This window comes from Kogia breviceps, chromosome 12 (genome assembly GCF_026419965.1).
Source record: "Kogia breviceps isolate mKogBre1 chromosome 12, mKogBre1 haplotype 1, whole genome shotgun sequence".
NCBI classification, from domain to species: domain Eukaryota; kingdom Metazoa; phylum Chordata; class Mammalia; order Artiodactyla; family Physeteridae; genus Kogia; species Kogia breviceps.
The window spans coordinates 78502145-78527041 of NC_081321.1; the positions used below are offsets into that span (position 1 = coordinate 78502145).

A 24897-nucleotide genomic window follows, 5' to 3' on the forward strand; every position below is an offset into this window, starting at 1 on the left:
GATGCGTGGGACACGGGTTCGTGCCCCGATCCGGGAGGATCCCACATGCCGCGGAGCGGCCATGGCCACTGAGCCCACAGACACAGACACACACACAGACACACACACACACACACACACACACACACACACACACACACACACACACACACACACACACACACTGTACCATGCAGAGCCTGCATTTTAGACCTTACAGAATATAAAATCTGACATATATTAGCCACCTCTTTTACTTTCTGTATTCTGATGCATTTAACAACTTGGAGCCTTGCTGACCCTGGAGGGATTGCTCCTCCCAGGTTACTAAATGATAGTACACTACTCACCTGGCTACTATCTATCTGGCTAATCATACCAGGGTCAGGTACCAGACCCTACTAGGGACAGCCCCTATGCTCCAGAGACTGCTGAAATCATCCATTTCGCCAGCCTTAAACCTGCTTACCTTGCCTTGCCCATTCCTTCCCACAGAAAGCACAATAAAGGCTCTCTCCCGTAATTTCCCTCCTCACCTTCCTGACTGACCCTGGTGCTGCCCCCATGCGCATCCATCCCTTGTGGCACAACCTGCTCCCTTCTCTTGGGATCTGTGAATATAGCAAACTGTCTTTCCAATGGCAGTTGTCTGCTGATCTGTTGGCCTCACCACACCTGTACAATAAAACCTATGTTTTAGGGCTTCTCTGGTGGCACAGTGGTTAAGAATCCATCTGCCAATGCAGGGGATACGGGTTCGAGCCCTGGTCCGGGAAGATCCCACATGCCGTGGAGCAACTAAGCCCGTGGGCCACAACTACTGAGCCTGTGCTCTCGAGCCCTTGAGCCACAGCTACTGAGCCTGCGTGCCACAACTACTGAAGCCCATGCTCCACAACAAGAGAAACCCACACACCACAACGAAGAGTAGCCCCCACTCGCCGCAACCAGAGAAAAGCCTGCACACAACAATGAAGACCCAATGCAGCCAAAAATAAAGTAAATAAAATTTTTTTAAAAAACCTATATTTTAAAATAGTAAGACAGATTTGTGAGAGAAGTGTTAATGGTTCCTTTTAGATCTCCTTTTTCCTCAGGCAATTTTGTGTTATGGTTAATGGTGTAGGCTTTGGACTCAGACCAGCTAGCTTCACATTCTGCTGGGTGACCTTGGACAAGTTATTTAACCTCCGTATACCCTAGTTTCCTTCTAAAATGGAGGTGGTAGTAATAATACCTCTTTAGAAGTTTGTTGTTAGGAGTAAATGAGGTATTATAAAATATGCTTAGCTTAATGCTTAACATATAATCAACTTAAAAAATCTTAACTATTTTTACTGTTACTCTTATTATTTTCCAGCTTTGGTTTTACTCTTCTAAAATATTGATCTCTCTTAGGGCCCTCTTGTCTTCTCACACTGTGTGTTATCTTTAGCTGATCTCATTTACTCCATGTGTTTCCATACCTATATGCTATTGTATGGGTTTGCCACCATACCTATTTGCCAAAAAATCTATTCATTCAGACTAGGCCACTCTCCTGATCTCCAAATATTTTAGATCCAAGTTACTCACATTTGAATATCTCACAGGTGCCTCTAACTCATTGCCTCCCTCTTCAGACTTGTACCTCTGCTGCTATTTTATATTTCAGTAAATAGCACCACCTACTTGTTCAAACCAAAAATCTAGGAGTCATCTTAGTCGTCTCTATTGACAGCCACTTTCAATAATAAATGGATACCAAATTTGGGGGGAAGAATTCACAAACTAAAGAATGCTTATTACATTTTGGGAGAAGGAGTAGGGATTAGGGGTAGGAAAAAAAGTTTTTCACATTTTATATCTTTTTGTACTGTTTGAATTTTTAATTTAAAAACAGTAAGAAAAAAATAAGCATGAAGTTGAGCAGTTGAACTCAGTTTCCTTTTATAGGTAAAGCAAAGTTAACTTTTCCTTGAATATCCTCTGGGAGAAGTTAATGGTAGAAAATTACTATAACTGTAGTTAGTATAGTAGGTGCTCAATAAATATTTGGTTAGTGATAGATGAACAAATGATGATCGCCATTTAAGTTTCCCTTTTGCTAAATTTTTCTAGTGGAATGCTGTTAGCAGTCAATCACTAGCATCTAGAAGACAGAGCAAATAGTTGATGAGGAACCAGAATCAGAATTTGGCCAGTAGTTGTTACAGACTACAGATTGCTTTTCTAAAAAGGTATACAGCTCTTCTGAGAGAGCTCTTCTGGGGAAGAGAAGGAGAGTGTCCAGAGGGTACATCAGGATTAGTTTGGAAAGAGCATCTTAGGGTTCTGCTGGCTGTTTCTCAGCCTGATGCAGGTGCTTGCTTGTGGGCCTATAACATTGACAGAGGTGTGCCAGTAGCCAAAGGAAACCACTTCTTAGTAAGATGCCATGTGTGGAAGAAGCTAAATTTATTTAGATATCTAACTTTCCTAGTTACATATGTGGCCCAGATAGTCACATATATATTTCTTATATATAAGAAATATATATGTTGAGACCCCAACAGATTTTTTAATAAGGAAATTATTTTATTGGAAAACTGAAGTTCAGTTAGCCGAACAAGAAGTTCATTTGGAAATAATCTCCAAATATAACCAAGTGCTGTAATTATTTTGGTTTTATATAGTATTGGTGGCTGGTTAAAATTTTAATGCATAAACTCTGATACAGTTATTTTGAAGGTAACTCATTTCACTATTAGAGAGCCTATTGAGTTTTTAGATTGCAAGTCATGGAAAAATAACTAATTTTCCATTTTGGTTTTTGAATCATTTTCCCAAAGTAAGAAGTAAGTAATGAAAGCAGCTGCTGGGCCACTTATTTGGGGGGAATTTTTTCAACCTGTGATTCCTTATACTCTAAAACAGGGTTTCTCAACCTCAGCATTGTTGACAGTTTGAGCTGCATAACTTGTGGGGCTCATCCTGTGCGTTGCAGGATGTTGAGTAGCATCCCTGATCTCTACCCATTAGATGCCAATAACACTCCTCACCTCCTCAGTTATAACAACCAAAAATATCTTCAGACATTGCCAAATGTCAGAGTTGGGGAATGGGGGCAAAGTCTACTTTGAGAACTACTGCTCCATAGGAATATACTGGGGTTTTGTTTTTCACTGTCTAAACATGGCTTCAAAAATCACATAATTGAGAATTGCTTGTTCCACAAGCTTCACATTAATTTTTGAAAAGTAAATATGAATAATTGACATTGATATGTAATTAGCCATTTATTTCTACCTCCAGTAAGACTGGTAACTGGAAATCTTGTTGCTTGAGAGTACTTTTGACATTTGTTGTTTTAGGTGGAAGTATTGAGTGGCCTGAATTTTTGCAGGAAGTTTGCAAATCCAAACATTTGCCCAGTGTTATCTAAATTTTTTTAGTAAATAAATAAAATATCATGTACACATGTTATACTATTTGATGCTTGTGTGATTAACTCACAAGTTCATTTTAAAGATGTTACTAAATTAATGGTTGCTTCTTGTCATATTCTCTTTCAGTAGATACTAAAAGTACCACTACCGTTATATGGAAGTTTGTAAAGACTTGAGTGTTCTAAAGTTTAACAAACTTATCTTTTGCCCAGATTAAAATAATACTTGAATTTTTTCAATTTTATACTTTTCTGCCATAGTATTTTCTTAAATCTTTTATACTAGATTCTGGGAAAACCTAGCATCTGACTTTTCAAAACTTTTATAATGGGCTTTTAAAATTATACATAAAAAGAGTAATACGGTGAAAGTTGCATGTGCCCATCACCCAGCTTCAGCTTGAGAAGCTGTTAACATTTTGCCAAACTGTCTCATCTATTCCCCTCCCACCCCCATCTTTTTTCTTGGAGTATTTTAGAGCAAATTCCAGACATTACTTAATTTCACCTGTAAATGCTTCAGTATGCATCTCCAACAGATAAGTAATCTCTCTCTCTCTCTTTAAATGCTAACTCCAATACAGTTATCTAAAAAAATTAATAATAATTCCTTAATATCATCTAATACCTAATCTGTGTTTGGATTGCCTCAAGTATCTCAAAAATGTCTTCTTACAACTGTTCAAACCAGGATCCTAACAAAGTCCATCTATCACATTTGGGTGATACGTCCCTTTAGTCTTTAGCAATTTTCTCCACCTCCTCCACCTTTATTATATCATTTATTCGTTGAAGAAACTGGGTAATTTGATCTGTAGAACTTCCACATTGTGGACTTGGCCGATTACATAGGATAAAATGGCATTCTTGTTAGCACAAAATTCTATATTTTAACATACCACTTTTTTATCTTGTTTCCCAAAGAACATCATGAGTTTTGTTTTACTACCTGAAAAGTTTAAGAACTTCGTAGCATTCTTATTTTGTACTTAAGGAAGCTAAGACCAAGAGAGGGTTTTCCTGAAACTAGCAACTTAGTTGGAAAGTATCAGACTACTTAGCATTTTCCTTGGTACTGTTGAAAGCCTAGTGTACCATGGTTTTATCAAAAGTGTCATAGGATGAAATTTTTTTAGCAAAGACCTCATCTGTTTTGCTTTCTCCCCTGTGCCTACGTATTACCTGCTACATGGAGGATATTTAATTAGTATTTATTATTATGAGTTGTCTAATTCTGCCAGGTTTGGCCTACTCTTCCCTTTCTGGGCTAGAACCTGAAGGGTTACAACTTGTTCTATCCATAAGGGTTTAAAGTGGTTTAGGAGAGCAAACCTAATAGTAAAAGCATTTTACTCATCACCTCCATTTCTGCACTAGTTAATCTTCCTTTCTAAATGCAAACCAGCAATAATGATACTGGCACTTCTACAGAATGCACCATAAATCATGCAGAAAATAAACAATGCATTAAAAAGCATTCAAACTTTATATATCCATAAGTGTGGGATCTGATATCTTGGGGGAAGCATGAAGTGCAGGTAGTCTGGGACTTAAAGAGTCATTTTATTGCAGTGCTTGTTCAGCAAAAATATTGGTGTTTCCTGTCTATTTTTGTTTATTTTTCTTACAAAAATATATTTCAGTCATCAGAACAATCTTAGCACAACCAAGGACTGTTGGCATTTTTTCACTTAGCAAAATTCTTTCTGGTGCTATGATGTGTGTTTTCTGTCAGCTAAAATTTACAGGAATAGTGAACCACAAGGATTTCCTGAGGAGAAGCTCCCACATGCTGTGTCTGGGATTTCTCATATTTCTTTTGGCAGCAGTAACATTCTCCAATACTACAGAATTACAGTTTGAGTCCAGTGCTAATAATTTCTCTTCAAGAAAACAACTTAACTGAAACATTTGTGGTTCTGTTTCGCTTGAACCAAGGAAAAAGTTACAACAGAGAAAATTACCTATCACCACCTACTCTGCCTTACCCTCCACACACACACACACACACAAAAGTCCCTTTCTAAAACTGGATCAGCCTATAATAATACTCATTATATGAATCATAGAAATTTCTGTGTGTTCGTTTTTAAGCCTAATAGCTGCAAACCTCCAAATATAGTGGTTAAGGCTGTTGCAATAGGGAGCCTCACCTTGCTGTAAAAGAAAAAGTATTTTATATTGGGTGATCAGGTTTTATACAAAGACATTATTTGCCTCTTTCTCATTCTGTCATGCATGTACAGAGTATGAAAAGATAATATGGTTTCATATTGCCTGTTAAAATTAACCTTTTCAAAATTATCACTTGTCAAGTTTGGTATGGCTATTCTTTGATAACACAATTATCAGAAAAGACTTAAAATTTAAAATACTTCTCCATTTCCAACTACATATCTGTTTAAGGTCTGATTTTCTTTATATACTTCATCCAAAATAAAAAATTACAACTGATTCAATGCAGAAGCAGATATAAGAATCCAGCTACCTCCTGTTAAGGTAGACTTCAAGAGATATGCAAAAATATAAAACAATCCACTCTTAATACATTTCTTTCATTGTGGAAAAAAAATTTTCATTAAAATTATGTTGTTTACATAAATTTGTAATGGGTTTATTGTTATTTAAGTAAGTTAATAAATGTTTCAATTTTTTAGTTTCAATTTCTAATATGGTAAATATTGTTAGACAGCCACATAAACAAAAGCTCTTTGGGAGCTTCAATAATTTTTAAGACCATAAAGGGGTCTTGAGACCAAAACAATTTGAGAACCACTGGTCATGATTTGGTTATCTGAGATCTTTCAAATAGTGTACAGGTTATTTGGCAGTTTCAGAGAAAAAGATAATTTTATCTGCCAGACATTTTTAAAATTAATATAAAATAATAACTTTACTAAAAATCCCTTTGTATTCTTAAAAATTGCTCATGTGCTACAAGGTCTATCATTGTCAGTTCTTCTTGGCTAATGTTCAGTTTGTTAACCAAAGGATGTTTGTTTTTCATTTGTGTGTTATCATTGGTTAAATTTTTAAAATTAATTTTGGGCTGTGTTGGGTCTTTGTTGCTGCATGCGGGCTTTCTCTAGTTGTGGCGAGTGGGGCCTACTCTTCGTTGCGGTGTGCAGGCTTCTCATTGCAGTGATTTCTCTTTGTTGCAGAGTATGGGCTCTAGGCGCGCGCGGGCTTCATTAGTTGTGGCACACAGGCTCAGTAGTTGTGGCTCACGAGCTCCAGAGCACAGGCTCAGTAGTTGTGGCGCATGGCCTTAGTTGCTCTGCGACATGTGGGATCTTCCTGGACCAGGGCTCAAACCTGTGTCCCTCTTAACCACTGCGCCACCAGGGAAGTCCCACCATTGGTTAAATTTAAAATTTTCTTTTGGCTCAAAGATGATTGAATCGTAAAAGTGGAAATAAGTCAGTAAAATAAATGCTACAACTCAGAATACTATCATAAACATAGTCAGTAGAGCTTTAGTGTTCATATAGTCTGAGTTTATATGTGTTAGAAAGTGATATGATTTGCATTAACAGCCAAAAAGAGAAGAATGCAGACATGAAATACGATGATAACTGGAATTAACATTTTATTGGACCCGCAGTACCTTCATCCCTTGTCTCCAGAGGTGGTCTACTCTGAAATTTTGCCAAAAACTTAGTTACATAAAGTCATGAAACAAAGTACAGTGAAGGCCTTGGCAAGCCAGAATTTTCCAGAACTGTAAAACAGTGCTTTCTAGGCTGAAAGTGATGAATTCTATCACTAAAGATGAGGAAGAAACCAGAACTGCTAAGGCATCATTCATAGTTGCATAGCACAAATGGGTATGTATGTCACACCTTTGACCAGAAGCTTATGAACCAGCCAAAAAGTTATTGAGAATTTTTGTTTGGAGAAAAGTCAGAATAAGTTACTGGTAGAATTACTGTATCAAAAGACACTGTTGGGGCTTCCCTGGTGGCGCAGTGGTTAAGAATCCACCTGCCAATTCAGGGGACACAGGTTCAAACCCTGGCCTGGGAAGATCCCACATGCTGCGGAGCAACTAAGCCCATGCGCCACAACTGCTGAGCCTGTGCCCTAGAGCCCATGAGCCACAACTACTGAGCCCACGTGCCACAACTATTGAAGCCTGTGCACCTAGAGCCCGTGCTCTGCAACAAGAGAAGCCATGACAATGAGAAGCCCAGGCATCACAACAAAGAGTAGCCGCCGCTTGCCGCAACTAGAGAAAACCCGCGCACAGCAACAAAGACCCAACACAGCCAAAAATAAATAAATAAATAAATATATATATATTTTTAAAAAGACACTGTTGGACATTATCAGTAGTACACAAGGTAAACAATTAATGCTGCTGTTTTGTGAAATATGAAATAGCAAGTGTTCCAGACTATGGTGATCCAAACTGAGTGTGTATGCTCTTAGTTAATGTGCAAACAAAAAGGGAGAACAAAGTATTCATTGTATCTCTTCTGTGTAATCACTTCTTAAAAATCTGTGTTACAGATATTCCATTTTGTTATTTTGTGAGCTGTGACATAAGCTGGAAAAGGAAGGGATATTGTGGTCAGTGATGACTTAGCATCAGCTAAGTGTGCTGTAAGGAAGGACATTACAGTTTGAATAAAAAGAGGTTTGGGGCTTCCCTGGTGGCGCAGTGGTTGAGAGTCCGCCTGCCGATGCAGGGGACATGGGTTCATGCCCCGGTCCGGGAAGATCCCACATGCCGCGGAGCGGCTGGGCCCGTGAGCCATGGCCGCTGAGCCTGCGCGTCCGGAGCCTGTGCTCCGCAACGGGAGAGGCCACAACAGTGAGAGGCCCGCGTATCGCAAAAAAAAAAAAAAAAAGAGGTTTGGCCCCGTCCCCAGCCCCCAGGCCTCCTCCCAGAGAAGAATTATTAGGCAAGAGTGTACCTCATGATCTTAATTGAGTTGGGAGTCAACAAACTAAGGCTGTTGGGCCAATTTGTACTCCCTCTGCCTTTTTTATATGACTGGTGAACAAAGGATGGTGTTTTACATTTTTTTAATGGTTGGGGAAAATATCAAAAGAATGATATTTTGTGATGCATGAAAATTATAAAGTTTGGTATTTCCATAAATAAGGTTTTACTGGAACATAACCACATTCATTGGTCTATATATTGTCTGTGGCTGCTTTCACTGTACTGCAACGGACTTGATGAGTTGCAACAGAGACCATATGGCCTGCAAAGCCTAAAATATTTACTATCTGGCCTTTTACAGAAGAAGTTTGATGACCCTTGAATTAGAGTAACTCCACTTTGATCCATCTTATTTATTGTTCTTCCCCATGGGAGTTCATTTGAAGAAAGGGTTCTGCTGCCTTAAAAACAAGTTTGGGTTTTTTTTCCTAAAGTATATAAACTTTTCCAAAGGTCAGCCCAAAGAACTAGCGTTCTTGTTCTTTTCCCACTCTGGGGGCAGAGCAGGGTGGGGTTCACAGTTCAGTTTGAAAATACAGATTGATAAACTCAAGGCAATATTTGAAGATACATTATGGTTGATAAAAAAATTAACCATTTGTGCCACCAGAGATTTTAAGTCTGATAACAGGGATAAGACAGTAAATTCTTCCTCCTTATTTTTAAAATTTTTGCATATTTTTCTCAAAAGAGAAATTAAACATAGCTTAAAAGGAAGGCATCTGACTCATCTTCCTGTTCCCTCATATTAATAGCCAGTGAATTGCTACCAGTCCAGCAAATTCCCACTCTTCCTCATTTTTCCAAACTCAAAGATATATTCCCTAAAAGTATTGGTCTAATTTAGCTACCTCTCCTCTGTTTCCATAGCAACCAATACATTCCTGTAATTATTAATATGCTTCGTGTCTCTGTACTAAACTATAAGTAAGCTTCTTTGGTGTCTTCCTCTCTAAACACAGGAGGGACTATTTGTAATTTTAGGTAACATAGCACAATATTTTAGAGCACTGGCTTTGGAGTCAGACCTATCCTGCTTTCTCTAGCTGAGTGAATCTTTCCTTATGTATGAAATGGGAATAACAGTAGTAATGATGATGGTAATTTAGTTTGTTGTAAACCTTATCTGAGACGATGCATGTAAAATGCTTTGTTGAGGTTTTGCCACATAGCACTATGTCATCTGAGTGGCTGTTGTTTTTGTGGTTGTTGTTATTGTATCTCTAATATCTGACATAATGTCTTTTTTAAGTATTAAAAATCTTACTGAATGGAATCAAGGTTTATTTTAAACATTTACCAACTTTGTGCTTTAGAGAAGACTAAAAGTTAAAATTAAAGCTTGCCACTTACCTAGAAAGAGTTGTCCCATGGATTTTCATTCAATAGTGATGATGATTTGTCTGTTCGATGTTCTTTTTTTTTGGTCTGTTCCAAAACCTGTGCTCTTTCCACATAGCTTATATAAAGTTGAGGTATAAATTGAATGCTTACTATGTGCCAAGGACTGTTCTAAATGCTTTATATTTATTTAGTCCTCGTAAGAACCCTGTGAGTTAGGTATTAGCTATTATTCCTGTTTTTAGATGAGACAGCCAAAGCAGAGAAGGATTATAATTTGCCATGGGTTAGCAAGTTAGTAAGAGGCAGAACTGGGATTTGAATCCGTAGTCTGGCTCCAGAGTTTGTGTTCTTAACCTGTACAAACCTACCTCTCTTATTTGCTATATGCTTTATGTAGGCATATTTTAGGTAACTTTCTTGGAGTTTTAAGTTTGTTTACAGTGCTGGCATATGATACATAATACTCATTTGTGTATGAATGAATTAATCAATATGATACGATAAATTTATAATTGATATAGTATTGTCATTGATTAATTCTTCTTGGCTTCAAGTAATAACTGTTTTTCACTGTAGGTCCTTTTCAGAGCTATCTTTAGCCAGGATTAGCTATTATGAAGCAATCTATTCTAATACTACAAAAATTTGGACAAAGAAATTGCTTAACAAATCTACTTATATTCCTAAATTCATTTTTTCTTGCTGGTCTGTGTTTTATTTAGTTTTTCCTTTTTTGGGTTACTCTGTTGAATTGTTTGTTGATTTTATTTTTTTAATGTTACGTGGCATTGTGACAGATAATTCAATTCTTTATAGAAGAAGCCTTAAAGAATTTGGGCATACTTGTCATAACGTTGAATTTGGCCTCTAAAACTTTTGAAATACTGTTGACCTTTGAAACATAGGGGAGTCAGAGGCACCCACCCATGTATAACTTCACAGTCAGCCCTCTCTGTTCTCAGTTCCTCTTCCCGGGCTTCAACCAACCCTCCATTGTGTAGTGCTATAATATGTATTTATTTTTAAAAATCTTCATCAAAGTGGAACCCCACAGTTCAAACCCTTATTGTTAAAGGATCAACTGTAGTAATGATCTTTAAATTTACTTTATGTCTCTTTCAGAATTCTCCACTTTACCAGTACTTACAGGATCTGGGACACACAGACTTCGAAGTATGTTCTTCTCTGTCACCAAAACCAGAAAAATGCACAGTGACAGAGGGACAACAAAAGCCTCCTGCAAGAGCCCTGCCAAAAGTAAGAAGGCATACTCATTCTCTTTGACTCAATCTTTTGTTCTTTACTGATTATTTAAACTGCCTTTACCCTTATCCTTGCAAAAAACAAAAACAAAAAAACCTTGTTGGCACCTCCATGTTCTCCCTTGCACTGGTAAGACTTTAATTTTTATTTCATCAGTGGTATGTGTCTGTTTAGATAAACATGAATCCTTGCTGTTTTGGACTATCTCATGGGTAGTTTGTATAATGAATTAAAATTAATATGATTGAAGATTCAAATATATTACACATTTAAACATTGAAGTTATCTGGAAGGAACCAGAAAAATAAACTGAAACCTTAATGAGAACCCAACTATAGGATTCCTATAGTAACTAGAATTTTTTTCTTTGAGAGAGATTGGGATTGACATATATACACTAATATGTATAAAATAGATAACTAATTTTTTAAAAAAGAAAAAATAGTGGGATAGCAAGTGCAGACAAACCAAAAATTTTTTAAGAGAATGCAAATTATAAGAAAGCAAATTAATACTTAATAAACAGTTTCAAGGATATATGATGGAGTGGGTGTATTTACCTCAATTTCTGATGCCCTTTATATCTGTAGTATCATATACTTGTATACAGTGAATATTTCATAGTTGATGTACATCATAGTGAGGCTGAGATACTAGAAGAAGCCACCAATAATTATGTTCTATAAAATACATTTACTAGATTGATTCATGTTCTATTAGCTGTATTTATTAAAATAAGAAAAATTCCAGTATATTTCAGTTTTAACAAAAGGAATTCTAATTTAACAGAAAAAAATATAACCAGATTACCTCATTTCTCAAGCATTCTAGTTTAATCAGTGTTTTATTTTTATTTTTATTTTTTTAAAATAAATTTATTTATTTATTTTTGGCTGTGTTTGGTCTTCGTTTCTGTGCGCAGGCTTTCTCTAGTTGCAGCGAGCAGGGGCCACTCTTCATCGCGGTGCACGGGCCTCTCCCTGTCGCAGCCTCTCTTGTTACGGAGCACAGGCTCCAAACGCGCAGGCTCAGTAGCTGTGGCTCACAGGCCCAGTTGCTCCACGGCATGTGGGAATCTTCCCAGACCAGCGCTTGAACCCGTGTCCCCTGCATTCGCAGGCAGATTCTCAACCACTGCGCCACCAGGGAAGCCCCTAATCAGTGTTTTATTATAATTTAAGTTCGTTTTGGGAGGAGGATTTTGAAGTTTTCAGTTAGTCATTTACTCTGTGTGATAGAAAGGAAAGGATCTTTCCTTCTGTACTTCTAAGAAAAACTCTAAAATGTGAGGTAACCAAGCTGGGCCCAATTGCAACAGCAGAGTAAACACCAGAGAAATGGTTGTTTTTTTTTCCACTAACACTCACAAGGTGGGAATTAGGGGAGCAAGGGTCCTCTGTACTTAAACCCTTTCTTTCTTCTTGCTCCTTTCAAATATGAATGTTCCTGGGAAAAGTTTTGAAAGCAAAACCTAAAGATATATCTAAAAGATTATTGGGGGGCTTCCCTGGTGGTGCAGTGGTTGAGAATCTGCCTGCCGATGCAGGGGCTGCGGGTTCGTGCCCCGGTCTGGGAGGATCCCACATGCCGCGGAGCTGCTGGGCCCGTGAGCCATGGCTGCTGGGCCTGTGTGTCCAGAGCCTGTGCTCCTCAATGGGAGGGGCCACAGCAGTGAGAGGCCCGCGTACCCCCCCCCCCCCCACACACACACACAGATTATTGGGACTTCCCTGGTGGTCCAGTGACTAAGACTTCACACTCCCAATGCAGGAGGCCCAGGTTCAATCCCTGGTCAGGGAACTAGATATCACATGCTGCTACTAAGAGTTCGCATTCCACAACTGAAGATCCTGCATGCCGCAGTGGGGATCCTGAGTGCCGCAACTAAGACCTAGCATTGCCAAATAAATAAATATTTTTTAAAAAATAATAAAAATAAAAGATTATTTACAGACTAAAATTTGAATTTGAGATTACTTGGCAACAAAAGACGAAGAATGGGCCAAGGGGTAGTGTTGGGGCAGGAGATAGACATTGACCTCTTGTGTGTGTGAGTGTGTGTGTGTAAACTTGGGTTGTGTAAGTATTTAATTTTCATTTATGACAGGTATTTTTACATATAGAAATGTTGTTATTAACTTATAAATAGATGAGAGTTTAAATTTTCATCCTCTTATAAATAGAGGAGCAGTAAAAAGCCTAGCCAGAGGGTGTTTTTCAAAATTACCACATGTCTAGAAAATTCATTTAGTCTTCATGTTACACATTTCAACTGTACAAGCTATATCTTTCTAAAATGGAGTTTTTCTAGATATGAAGCAGTTAAATTTTAGAAAGATTTGTTATTCCTTCTTAGGGGATATATTTTTAGAATTGCCCCCCAAATTCTGTTCAAGCTATGAAGTAGCAGTTATTTTCTTTGGAAAGCACATTTTCTGTATGAGTTCATGATGAAACAGTCATTAGCATTAATCACCCTTTTTAAACTTTTTTTAAAAATGTGATTGTTGGGGCTTCCCTGGTGGCGCAGTGGTTGAGAATCCGCCTGCTGACGCAGGGGACACGTGTTCGTGCCCCGGTCCGGGAAGATCCCACATGCCGCGGAGCGGCTGGGCCCGTGAGCCGTGGCCGCTGAGCCTGCGCGTCCAGAGCCTGTGCTCCACAATGGGAGAGGCCACAGCAGTGAGAGGCCCGCGTACCACCAAAAAAAAAAAAAAAAAAAAATGTGATTGTTAAAGTACTTATTGAGCAGTCTGTACCGGTATTCTTTTCATGAGTATTCATTCTCTGTATATTTTTCTGGTTTCTGTTCCTGTGATTATTCTTAAACATTCCTCCCACAAAGCTTCAGCATCAGTCCTCTTTGCTTGATCTGTTTTCTCTGAGCTATCTCATCTACTTTCTTACCCTCATTGGCCACTTTTGTTTATTCTCCATTTTCACTGAGTTCCAGATACTTGTTAGACATTTCCATTTGCCTGTGCTCCAGGCAACTCAGATTCAACATGTCTAAAACAACTTTTTTTTCTCAGCATTCCTAAAACAAAATATTCTTTCTGTATTCCCAAATTACCACCCTCTCAATTAGCTTGCAGTTTCCCATCACTCCCACATTGATTTGGTCATTAACTGACTCAGCTTCTTTGTCTCTAAAAGCCAATCCTTACTATTACAATTTTTGCTACCCTAGTTCAAGCCTTTATCATTATTTAGCTGGGCTGTTGTATATCCTTCTAATCATGCTTCTTGGCAACACTCATTCCCTGCTAGTACAGCCTCTGCACTGTTGCCAGTTATTTTTCTAAAGTGCTGATTTTTATTGTTTGACTTCCTTATATAGAAACCTTTGGTGACTCCTCACAGTCTATAGGATAAATTCTAAACTATTATTAAGACCACAGTCTTGGCTTCCCTGGTGGCGCAGTGGTTGAGAATCCGCCTGCCGATGCAGGAGACACGGGTTCGTGCCCTGGTCCGGGAAGATCCCACATGCCGCGGAGCAACTAAGCCCGTGAGCCATGGCCGCCAGGCCTGCGCGTCCGGAGCCTGTGCTCCGCAATGGGAGAGGCCACAACAGTGAGAGGCCCACATAGCATACCGCAAAAAAAAAAAAAAAAAAAAAAAAAAAAGACCACAGTCTTTTAAAACCTATCTCAGTGTACCTTTTAAACTTCATTATTCTTCCCTTGGGTCTTAGCTGTCCCAAACTATGCCACCATCCCCAGTGGCATGTACTTCCATGGCTCTCTCCTTTATTCATCCTTTCCCCTTGCCTGGAGTGTTCTTTCCTCCATTGTTATTAAATTCCTATTCATCTATTAGGGCTTAGCTCCAGTGTCAGCTCCTCTTGGCCTCCCTTTTCCCACACTTTTTCAGATTTTACTTTGGTTTGTAATTATTTGTACTGTCTCTTCTAAGTTCTTGAAAACAGCAGTTATGTATATTCATCTTTGTTCCCATGACCCTTTTTCAGTACCTGGAATATAATAGTCACTCAGTGAATATAAACTCCATTTACTGGCCTGCTCAGGAAATGGGCTATTAAGGTAAATTGAATTTTTGATTGATTCAATAATATAACTTTTATTTTAATATGAGACAGTTTTTCTAAAATTGATTAAAATATCTTTCTGCCTTAGTATTGTAGAATGAAATGCTCTTAATATTTGAGAACTTGGAATACTTGGGTTTCATTTTGAAATACATCCAATACCATCGTCATGTGGACATAGGTAGTATATAGTGTACCCAAGATATGTAGGTTTACAGGTCTCATTCCAAACTCAGTGAATCTGAATCTTTAGTTGGGGGGCCCAGGAGTATGTTTCTGACTGAATCCTCCAGGTGATTCTGATGTGTGAGTAAATGGGGGATCTAATAAGGAGGCTACAACACACTGGCAAAGCATATAATATAACCTAGATGACTTTTTTCTTCCTTTTTCTGATAAAAATTATGATTAATTAGAAGTAAGTTATTTGAAGGTTTTCTGCTATTGAGGTGTGGTTTAATAATCCTTTACAATGTCATTCATCTCCTTCAGCGAGGCATCCTGTTAAAAGTGGCTGAAACCATCAAAAGCTGGATTTTGGTTCAGTGCAGTAAGAATGATGACTTACTTCACAAGTTGGTGAGTGTTCACTTTACTTCTTTTTTGTCACTTTTCAGGACTCCGGTTTATTAGTGAGAAAATTGATGAATCCGAATTTGTTTTGCTACTGATTTGGGCAGTGATTGATTTTAATTAGAAATTCTGGGCTGTTCTTCAAAAGGAGCCTGTCTGCTTCATGAAGTGTTAAAGTTTGTATCACCTAAGGGGGAAAAAAAAGGAAAGGAAGTTCTTCAGTAACTGGAGATCTTTGCATTTGGACTCATTAGTATTATTTCATAGGTCTTCTAAGAGGTTATTAGCCACTGAGAATAGGATATTCTGGTAATTAATGAAGCCCTCTTTGTTAGATTACTCATTTCCTGCTGCTGTCTTCCTCCATTGACAGATATTCCTCTCCGTGAGGAAAGGAATAGATCTATTAGTGGGATCCTCCCCCTTTTCATTAGGAACTTGACTGTCTCTATTCCACAGCCTATGATTACAAAGTTTGGGCAAAATCAAGAGTGGTTCCTCCCTAATTTATTTATCATTAATCTACCATTCTCTGACAACTTCATATATAAAATTTAGTCTTCGGGACTGATAAATCACAGAATTTCCCAAAGACTAGCTTGATCTCTGAGGCCCAAGAGGGAGTACATCCTAACAACATGAAGTCTAGGTAATATAGCTAAAAAAATTAAAGTGTTAAAATTCTTATGGCTCTCACAAGTAAGCAGATTTCAGAATCTTATGCTGCCCTGTGACCTTAAGATGGTAATTATCATTCTTGTAAACTATCATTTGTCGAAGTATGTTTACAAAGTGCTTTCACATTTTGATTTGTTACTCCAAACACTGTATAAGGTTTAGTGTGTTTTACCGTTTGGAAGCCTGAGGTTCAGACATTTCAGTTTGGTTAAGAATACTTACTAAGTGAATTGTTCAAGAATGTTCAGCTGGAAAGTGAACAGAATTTGAACTCGGGTCTCCTGGTTTCAAATCCTAGGCTCTTTTCATTATAATGTATCACCTTTCTAGCTTGAGTATTACTATGTTTTGACTGACTAAAATTACTTTTTTAGCAATCTGTATGGGCAAGTTCTCTGTTCAGGGTTTCATCTTCATAGGTGTGTTGAAAAGGTCAATGAAGTGTCTTGTCATCTACGTAGACATCATCTCTAGCCAGGTGGAGCCATCCTCATTCTTCAGTGATACTAGGAGTGTGGTAAGGTATATGGATCCGTATACATTTTTCTGTGGTTTAATCATAGTCTGCATAGTCCTGATCTTTTCATTCTTGGTTCTTTATCACTGGCCACCTGCTTCATGTCATATTTCACTGTAAAGTACCAGCTTCTGAATGCATCCCTTTTGTGCCTGTATTATGCAGAATTGTAGGAAGTACATTCCTGAGAAATAGTTTACTAGTAATGGAACAGGGAATTGCCCAGCTAGCATCTGGCATGAGATTGCTTGACTTTTCCTGTTGATTATGAAATATTTTAAATTTTGCTAGCTATACAGACATTGAACCAGTCTCTTCCTTTTATAAAGATACTGGCAATTGCTCCATGATATCTGAACATTTTACCATTGTTCATTTTCATTAAGGTAGTACTTTTCTTCTTACAGATTAAAAAAAATTCCTTTATAGCAAGTATGATGTTAGTGGTATTGGCACTTTTTAAGTGCTTTTTAGCCTATAAAGTGCTATCATACATTATTTCACTTGATCCTCATCAGCTTTATTAAATAGCACTATATATTAAAAAGTGTGTAAGATCATTGAAGTATATTGACACATAAATAAGTTCTCTTCTCCATCCCTAGGGGCAAAAGTAGAAATCTCTTTATTCTTTAGCTGTACTTCTCATAGTCTTTTCATTCCATCCAAGCGGAATTCTTCCTAAGTTATCTTCTCATGCTATTTCTCTGTTTAAATTCTAAAAAGATCCCTACTACCTATCAAATCAAGTCCAATTCATCACTTTGGCTGGCATGAAAGAGTGCATAATTTGGCCCTAATCTACCTTTCCAGCTTTATCCCCCAATATTTTCATCAGCCCAATATACTCTTCCTTTTCCTTTATTCCTTGCCTATTCTCTATGTCTATATTTGTACCATTATACTGTGAAATTTGTTCCATTTTTCTATTATTGGAATCTTTCCAGTAAGCGGTACTAGCTCTTCCTCAAGGCCTTTCCCAGAAACTTCAGTCTGTTGGATCTCTTATTTTCTACAACCACCTCGTAATAATTATCTATGCTATGTTCTGTAAGTTTTTGTATTCTGTGAGCTTTTCTTTATTGTATTTTTAATTATTTCATATGTACTAACAACACTAACAGCTAACACTTACATAGTGCTTACTGCGTGCCAGATATTCTTAGTAGCTTATAAATACTTATTTAATCCTTGCAACAACCCTGTGAAGTGGGTACTGTTATTATCCTCACTTTGCAGATGAGGAAACTGGAACAGAAAGGTTATTAAATTGCTTAAGTTGTGGGACCAAAATATAAACCCAGGCACTAAGTAAGTCTTGACCCTGAGACTTGTTGAGGGCGAGCCGAAGTTCACATAGCACACCTCCCGCCAGCACAGAGCACCCATACTATTCATACTGCCTCGAATCACACTGGTTTGGGGGAGGCTTTATCCCAGTTCTGCAACAGTTCTGATGCCAAGAAGTGGTGTTGAAGAAAGTGAGTTCCTGATTAAGCGGCATGCCCATAAGGGGGTCTATGAAGAGGAAGAGTTCCCAATCTGCATTAACAGCCTCCCCTTCTCTGTCAGCCTTATTAGCCTTTATTTAATTAGGCTTCTTTAAACTTAACCCTATACAATTACATAGAGGTCTCATAAAAGGCCTGATTTCAAGTTTTTGTAGCAAAAGTTTCATTTTTAGTGCTTGTATTTGAATATGGTCATGTCTGATTGGGGAATCCAAACGAAATTATGAGGCCAATATGTGAAGGTTTATTTTAAGGATTACTGGAAAAGCTACCATGCTCCACCCCCGACCTCCTGCCTTCCATTGCCCACCTGCTGTCGCGACCCTGCAGCCCACTTCCCCCTTTCCACCCCAACAGTAGTATAAAGTGAGTTGTGCTGTTCTCTCGTTAGGAAAGTCGGGTGGAATGTCGAAAAACTAAGTAGTTCCTAATGTTAGGATTGTTAAGAGAGAGGAGGCAGTAGTTCAAATATGAACCATAAATGTGCTGCAGAGGTATGTGCAGGGTCTATCAGTAGATGGTGAAAAAGCCATATAGGCTAAAAGGAAGATCAGCATTCCACTGAGATTTTTTTTTTTTTAGATAATTAAAAGAAATATATCCAAATAGGCCGAATATTAAAAATATTCTTCTCCTTTTCTAAAAGTGATGTATAGCCCATAATCAAGAGGATATGTGCTCTTAGTGTATGGATCACTGCATAGTGTATGGGTCTGTAATGTATGGATCACTGCTTAAGTCCTCATGGTTAGCTAGGGCTAGAATCTGTGGTGTGGGAATGATTAAGAAGAGCAAACCCACTGCCCTCAAACCCTAGACCTAACTGGCTTTACTTTAATTGCTAAGGGTCTTGTCCATTAAAAGTTCTCTTTATTTTTATCATACAATAGTATCTCCTTATTCCTAAGTTTAATACAACATAAAACTAAATTTTCTGGTAGAGAAGGCTATATTCAGGGAAGAAGAATCAACTACCAAAGACTTAGGGTTTGAAATCATAATCCTGGAAAGTTACTTAATTTCTTTGAGCTTCAGTTTTCTCTATAGAATGGACAGGAGGATGCTAATGTGTATCACAGGGTTACTGTGAGAATTGCTCTAACATTGCTACCTCATCTCTCACCTCTCCACCAGGTACACTCTGCAAAAACTAATATTGGTGAGTTGCAGGTCCCCAAACTAGAAGAGACTTGCTTTCATTCTGTCTCTTCCCATTCTTCCAACTCTTTCATCTGATTCATCCTTTAAGATTCAGTTTAGGCATCACCTCTTTTATTTTCTCTTTGTTGCAGGTTTTGTTCCTTCTATGCCATTTTCATAATAACCTAGTTATACCTCGTCGCATTTCTTTGCACTTACTTTTCAGTCCTCTGCGTTAGACTGTGAACTCTCTAAGAGTAAAGTCTTGTATGTCTTGTTCATTTTTTTATGCTTTTGATGTCAAAGCATGTTGCCTGGTATGTATTCCTTGATAGGTGGGTAGAAGGAAAAGAGGGAGGAATAAATAAGCTGGTATATGTGAAAGCATTTTGTAAACTATAAAGTGCTGTGCACATGTTTTTGTCATTTTGTATTATATTCCTTAATGATGTATTTTTAATACATTCTAAATGTCCATTTTTAGAAAGCCTTGATCCTGCTGATGTAATTCTTAGGTATTGGCTATATTGTTACAGCATCCAGGGACAGCATCTTCTGTTACAGGATTATATTTTCCATGTTGTTTTCCAACAATTTAATTAATTAGGCTTAACTCAACAGGTTTATTAATCTGTAGTTACTTCACATCTGTTTATTAAAAATATATATTTCACTCACATGTGGCTCCATAATGTCTACCTCAGTCTTTATTGTTTCACATTTATAATGAAAATAAAACCCTCTCCATCATACTGAAAATAGATTGACTATTGTTGTTTCTTCTTGGAGTCTGTACTGAAAATAAACACCTCTAATTTTATTAGCATAGTAAGAGCTTAATATTTAATACAAAATTATACATGTATTATTACCTCTCTTCCGGTCTTTTAATGTCAAGGATATTGGATTCCGACTCAACTCACTACATACCATCCTGCAACAGGAAGTCCTGTTACAAGAGGATGTGGAACTGATTGAGCTACTTGATCCCAGTGTCCTGTCTGCAGGGCAACCTCAACAACAGGAAAATGGACACCTTCCAACACTTTGCTCCTTGGCGACCCCTAATATTTGGTACTGTCCAGAAAACATCTATCCGTTGCTTACATACAGAGTATTACCAGAGGAAATCCATCATCACGCTCTCCGTTATAAAGGCATTATAAACATTTTAGCATTTTAATTAATGTAATGATATGCCAGAGGTTAAAAAAAAAAAGTCCCTTTCTAAAGTAAATATTATTTCAAGTGAAGGTGGAAAAAATATCCAGTTTGATTATTATATACTTTCAACTCAGTATAGTTAGTGCTGTGTTTAACAACCCAATAAGCAGGTATAACATATGCCAAAAAAAAATCTCTCTAACCCATATACCTATACACATGTGCGCATGAAGGCCTAGCCAGTGCTTTATGTTTCTTTACCATCAATAGATTATGTAATGATTACATTGTAGAGACACCAAGGATAGGACATGGGACATGGAGGTAAACAGTTGATTCCTGCTTTGTTGGGTGAGAAGAGATCATAGACAACAGACAATTCAAACTATCTTAAAACTTGTCAACCACTTAAAGTATTTGGGTCTAATGCAGAAGTCTCAGGCCATAATCTGTTAAAAAGAAATATATATGTATAGTAAAAATGGATTATATATACAGATCTGTTAATATCCTCTTCCTATTAAAGTATGAGTTTATTAAATGAGCTAAATTATTGCTCGAACTGTTTAAGTTATATGGGCATTTACATTCATTGGCCTCAGTGTTCTGAATTTATCCGTCTTTCCTGTCACATTGACAAATGCTTCATATTGTAATAGATAGCAAAGTATGGTGTTCTCCAAATATGTAGTCACTCAGATATCATGATGAAGTAAAGCATCTTATCCTTTAAAAGTATAAGAACTTAAGGAGCTGCTAGAAGGAAGCATAGGTTTTAAGAATTTTATAACTTTATATTCAAGTTTTCTTTGACCTCAAATATCATTAAGCAATTCTGAGCCCTATAAATATGTTATAGACTTTGCTATAAATACATAAAAGTATGTGATGATATTTTGCTTTATGATATTACCAATATTATCTAACAGTAAAGGATTCTAAGGGAAATTAGGGCAGGCAAATATTTATTAAGAAGCATTCTTACATTTTCTTTATAGTTTGACTATATAACTTTCTTCAAGTAGTGTTGATGTTGTTTTTCAGATATCCTCAGATACAGCTCCCCTATATTTACCTCTTTCTTATATTTTCACATTTTCATCTAAGCCTTCATTGCTTGAATGATGTATGTTAGTCTGTAGATTTGTAATTGACCTAAATTAAAATAGCATACATATTTTGACTTTAGTTAAAGCAGTTTAAAAGTACAAAGCTTGTCCATATTATGGTCTGCAATAAATACGTATATTCCAGAATTATGGTGATGGTTATTTAAAATTAATGATAAAATAAAAAATAAAATTAATGATAAAATAAAATAAGATGACTTTATTCAAAGCAATTACTCATGAAGTATATATTATTTCTAATTGGAAAAATGCTTATATTTTCTTGAGGTATTATATGTTTTTGCATAATTAAAGTCAAATTTTAGGGGGAAAGACCTCATGATATCTCCAAATATTAAAGATTTTTAGTATTAAAAATTAGTAAAGGGGCTTCCCTGGTGGCGCAGTGGTTGAGAGTCCGCCTGCCAATGCAGGGGACACGGGTTTGCGTCCCGGTCCGGGAAGATGCCACGGAGCTGCTGGGCCCGTGAGCCATGGCCGCTGAGCCTGTGCTCCGCAACAGGAGAGGCCACAACAGTGAAAGGCCTGCGTACCGCCAAAAACAAAAAAAAATTAGTAAAAATTAAAGTTTTTTTAAGTTTTATATTTGTAAAATCAGATTTTAAAATCTGTAATTTGTTTTTAGGTTAAAGAGCACATATCTTAAAAAAAAAAAAAAAAAAAGGTTTTTTCAGAAGATACCTATATATGTCCTTTACCTAAACTGATTAGCTCTAGACAGTGGGTGTCTAGCAACTAGACAGTGGTGCTAGATATTTTTTAACTGCTTCATATTACTTTTTTAAATGTCATATTTTATAAAGTCATACTTTATAAAGAAGCTAGCATTTTATCTATTTTAGGAAACCTGAATTGCTGACTAAAGTAACTCATCTTCTCTGGACTGATGGATATCATTTTTTTGGCTTCTCTATTCTAGGGATGTCTCAGTGCTATTTGCCTTCATTAGTTTGCTCATTATGCTTCCCACTTGGTGGATTGTATCTTCCTGGCTGCTATGGGGAGTGATTCTATTTGTTTATCTGATCATAAGAGCTTTGAGATTATGGAGGACAGCAAAACTACAAATAACCCTAAAAAAATACAATGTCCATTTGGAAGATATAGCAACAAATAGCCGAGGTTTTACTAACCTCGTGAGAAAAGCTTTACGTCTCATTCAAGAAACTGAAGTCATTTCCAGAGGATTTACACTGTGAGTTCATTTTTCATTTTAGTTTTTAAATAATTCTTTTCTACTACAAAGTTAAATTAGAACGTTTATTACCTATTTTCATTTTTGTTTTGCATTTACAGAAAAAACTAAGTTTCTCTTTAGCACTTATTAAAGTCTATTAACTGCTAAGTGAAGGAATAAATACATTATATATTAGATTTAATAAGTGGTATGATTCTTTTTTCTACTTTAAGAAACCAAAGTGCTTTGAGAATCATGATTATTTCTGTGTTACCATGTGATTACATAAGATGATACAGAGAGAGAGCCTTGATCCTCACATGCAGTAGTTACCCAATAAATACTTGTTCTCTTTACTCACCGTCAGATGCTCTTTACTCAGTTTACGTGATAGATGTATCTGACAAGAATTCATTTTGAAAAATCTTGTCATGTATTAATAATATTCTTTAGGTTAATATTGGTAGATATTTTGGCACTGGTACTCTCAGATGCTCTCACTAATATTTAATACGGGAAATTAAATATTCAACAGTCTAGCTGTAAGTGTATTAAGCTACCGGATGGATAGGCTATTTATTCTATTATTAAAGGGAAAACAACAATTATGTTCCATATTCTATGCCAGACAATTTTGCATACAACTAAAGGCATACAATTATAAGCGGTAGAGCAAATGTTCAAGTTCATTCCATCTGCCTCTAAAGCTTGTTTCCCGTACACTAGGCTGCCAGCTAAGCACTTACAGATGACAGTTGTAGTATAGTATATTTAATAATTTATATAACTCATATAGCATCTGCAACCTATAGGTGGGAGAAAGTAAGTATATGGCAGAGAATAATTGTTGCTCTTAATTAGTTATATCTGGAAAGTCATGAAAAGAGGGGGGCAGAAGAACCTTGGGTAGTCATTGCATCCTCCACTCTGCTCACTCTAGAGTAGTATCTAAACAATCTTGCCATAAAAGCTGTATTTGGAATATCATGAAACAGGAAAGTAGAAGAGTCTCCAGTAATCCTCTCATTCTTCACTCTGTTGTGTTCTGGAACAGTGTTTTAAACTCCTGAGACATGAGAGAGATTTTATAACTTTCTGCTTAATTCAGAATGTGACAGTCCTTAGTGTTTGTTAATTTTGGTCCTTCCATTGTAGTTAAAGTCCACTTCTTGTTGATAGAGCGTAGCAAATATTGAGTGTCAAATTTTAAAAGTTAAAAATTGTACTAAGTAAGTAATATAGCTCCTTTTCATTCTGGACTTGCACAACAAGAGGACTGACAGGTTAAGCAAAGTGGCTCCGTGTCCAATTAATGCTTAGGCCTGTATAGAGGATTCTGTGCCTTTTGTCATTGTCGCACTTTTACCATGTGTATAGAATTGGCATGAAGAACTAAAATGGGCCCATTAGGCATGATTTCCCTCTGGATTATGACTTCTATCCAAATGCAGACAGACAGAAAAATTTTCGGAACAATTATATTTCACTTGTCTCCATCTAACTGGAAAATGGATTGAAAAAATTATGAGGAATAATAAATTTTGAATCATAATTTTTTAGAAATGTTTTCATTTTTAAGACTGAGTTAGTAAAATGGAACACAGACGATAGTGTCCATATATTGAAAATATTAGTGCCGTTTTATTCTGCCTCAACTTTTCCTCTCTAGCAAATAATTTAACCTTCTTTGCCTCATTTCTTTATTTTAAAATAAGCCTATCTGTCACTGTCCTGTTTTTTATAGATTTTTAATGCCTGAATATGTTTAGTTTGGTTTAACATTTTTTTAAGTTTTGAGTTAGATGTCTTATTTTACAAATTTGTGGTTATAGTGTAAGAAATTTATAAATTCCAAATACTTTGTTTTACTATTTGGAGAGGTTACTAGTTAGGTGAAAAACTTACTGTCTGGAAAACTATGTAATATGAAATCACTCATAGTTTCATTTATAAAAGCATAATACATTACATGGTGTTGTTGCAAATAGGTACTCCCCATTTATCTGTGGAAAA

The 24897-nt window shown here is 36.9% G+C and overlaps 1 protein-coding gene across 14 annotated transcripts in view; it reads left to right on the plus strand.

The window, feature by feature from the left end:
• Positions 1–24897, plus strand: part of VEZT (vezatin, adherens junctions transmembrane protein) — a 79109-nt gene that overhangs the window by 28660 nt on the left and 25552 nt on the right. For 8 of the 14 annotated variants that reach the window (XM_067009907.1, XM_067009906.1, XM_067009899.1 and 5 more), the window contains exons 2-5: positions 10803–10937; positions 15487–15573; positions 20312–20487; positions 22627–22902. In XM_067009907.1, the coding sequence (XP_066866008.1) occupies positions 10803–10937; positions 15487–15573; positions 20312–20487; positions 22627–22902 (674 nt within the window). Of the gene's footprint in view, positions 1–679; positions 979–10802; positions 10938–14916; positions 14990–15486; positions 15574–20311; positions 20488–22626; positions 22903–24897 lie in introns of those variants that run through there. The other 6 variants (XM_067009902.1, XM_067009909.1, XM_067009904.1 and 3 more) reach the window with 4 other exon arrangements.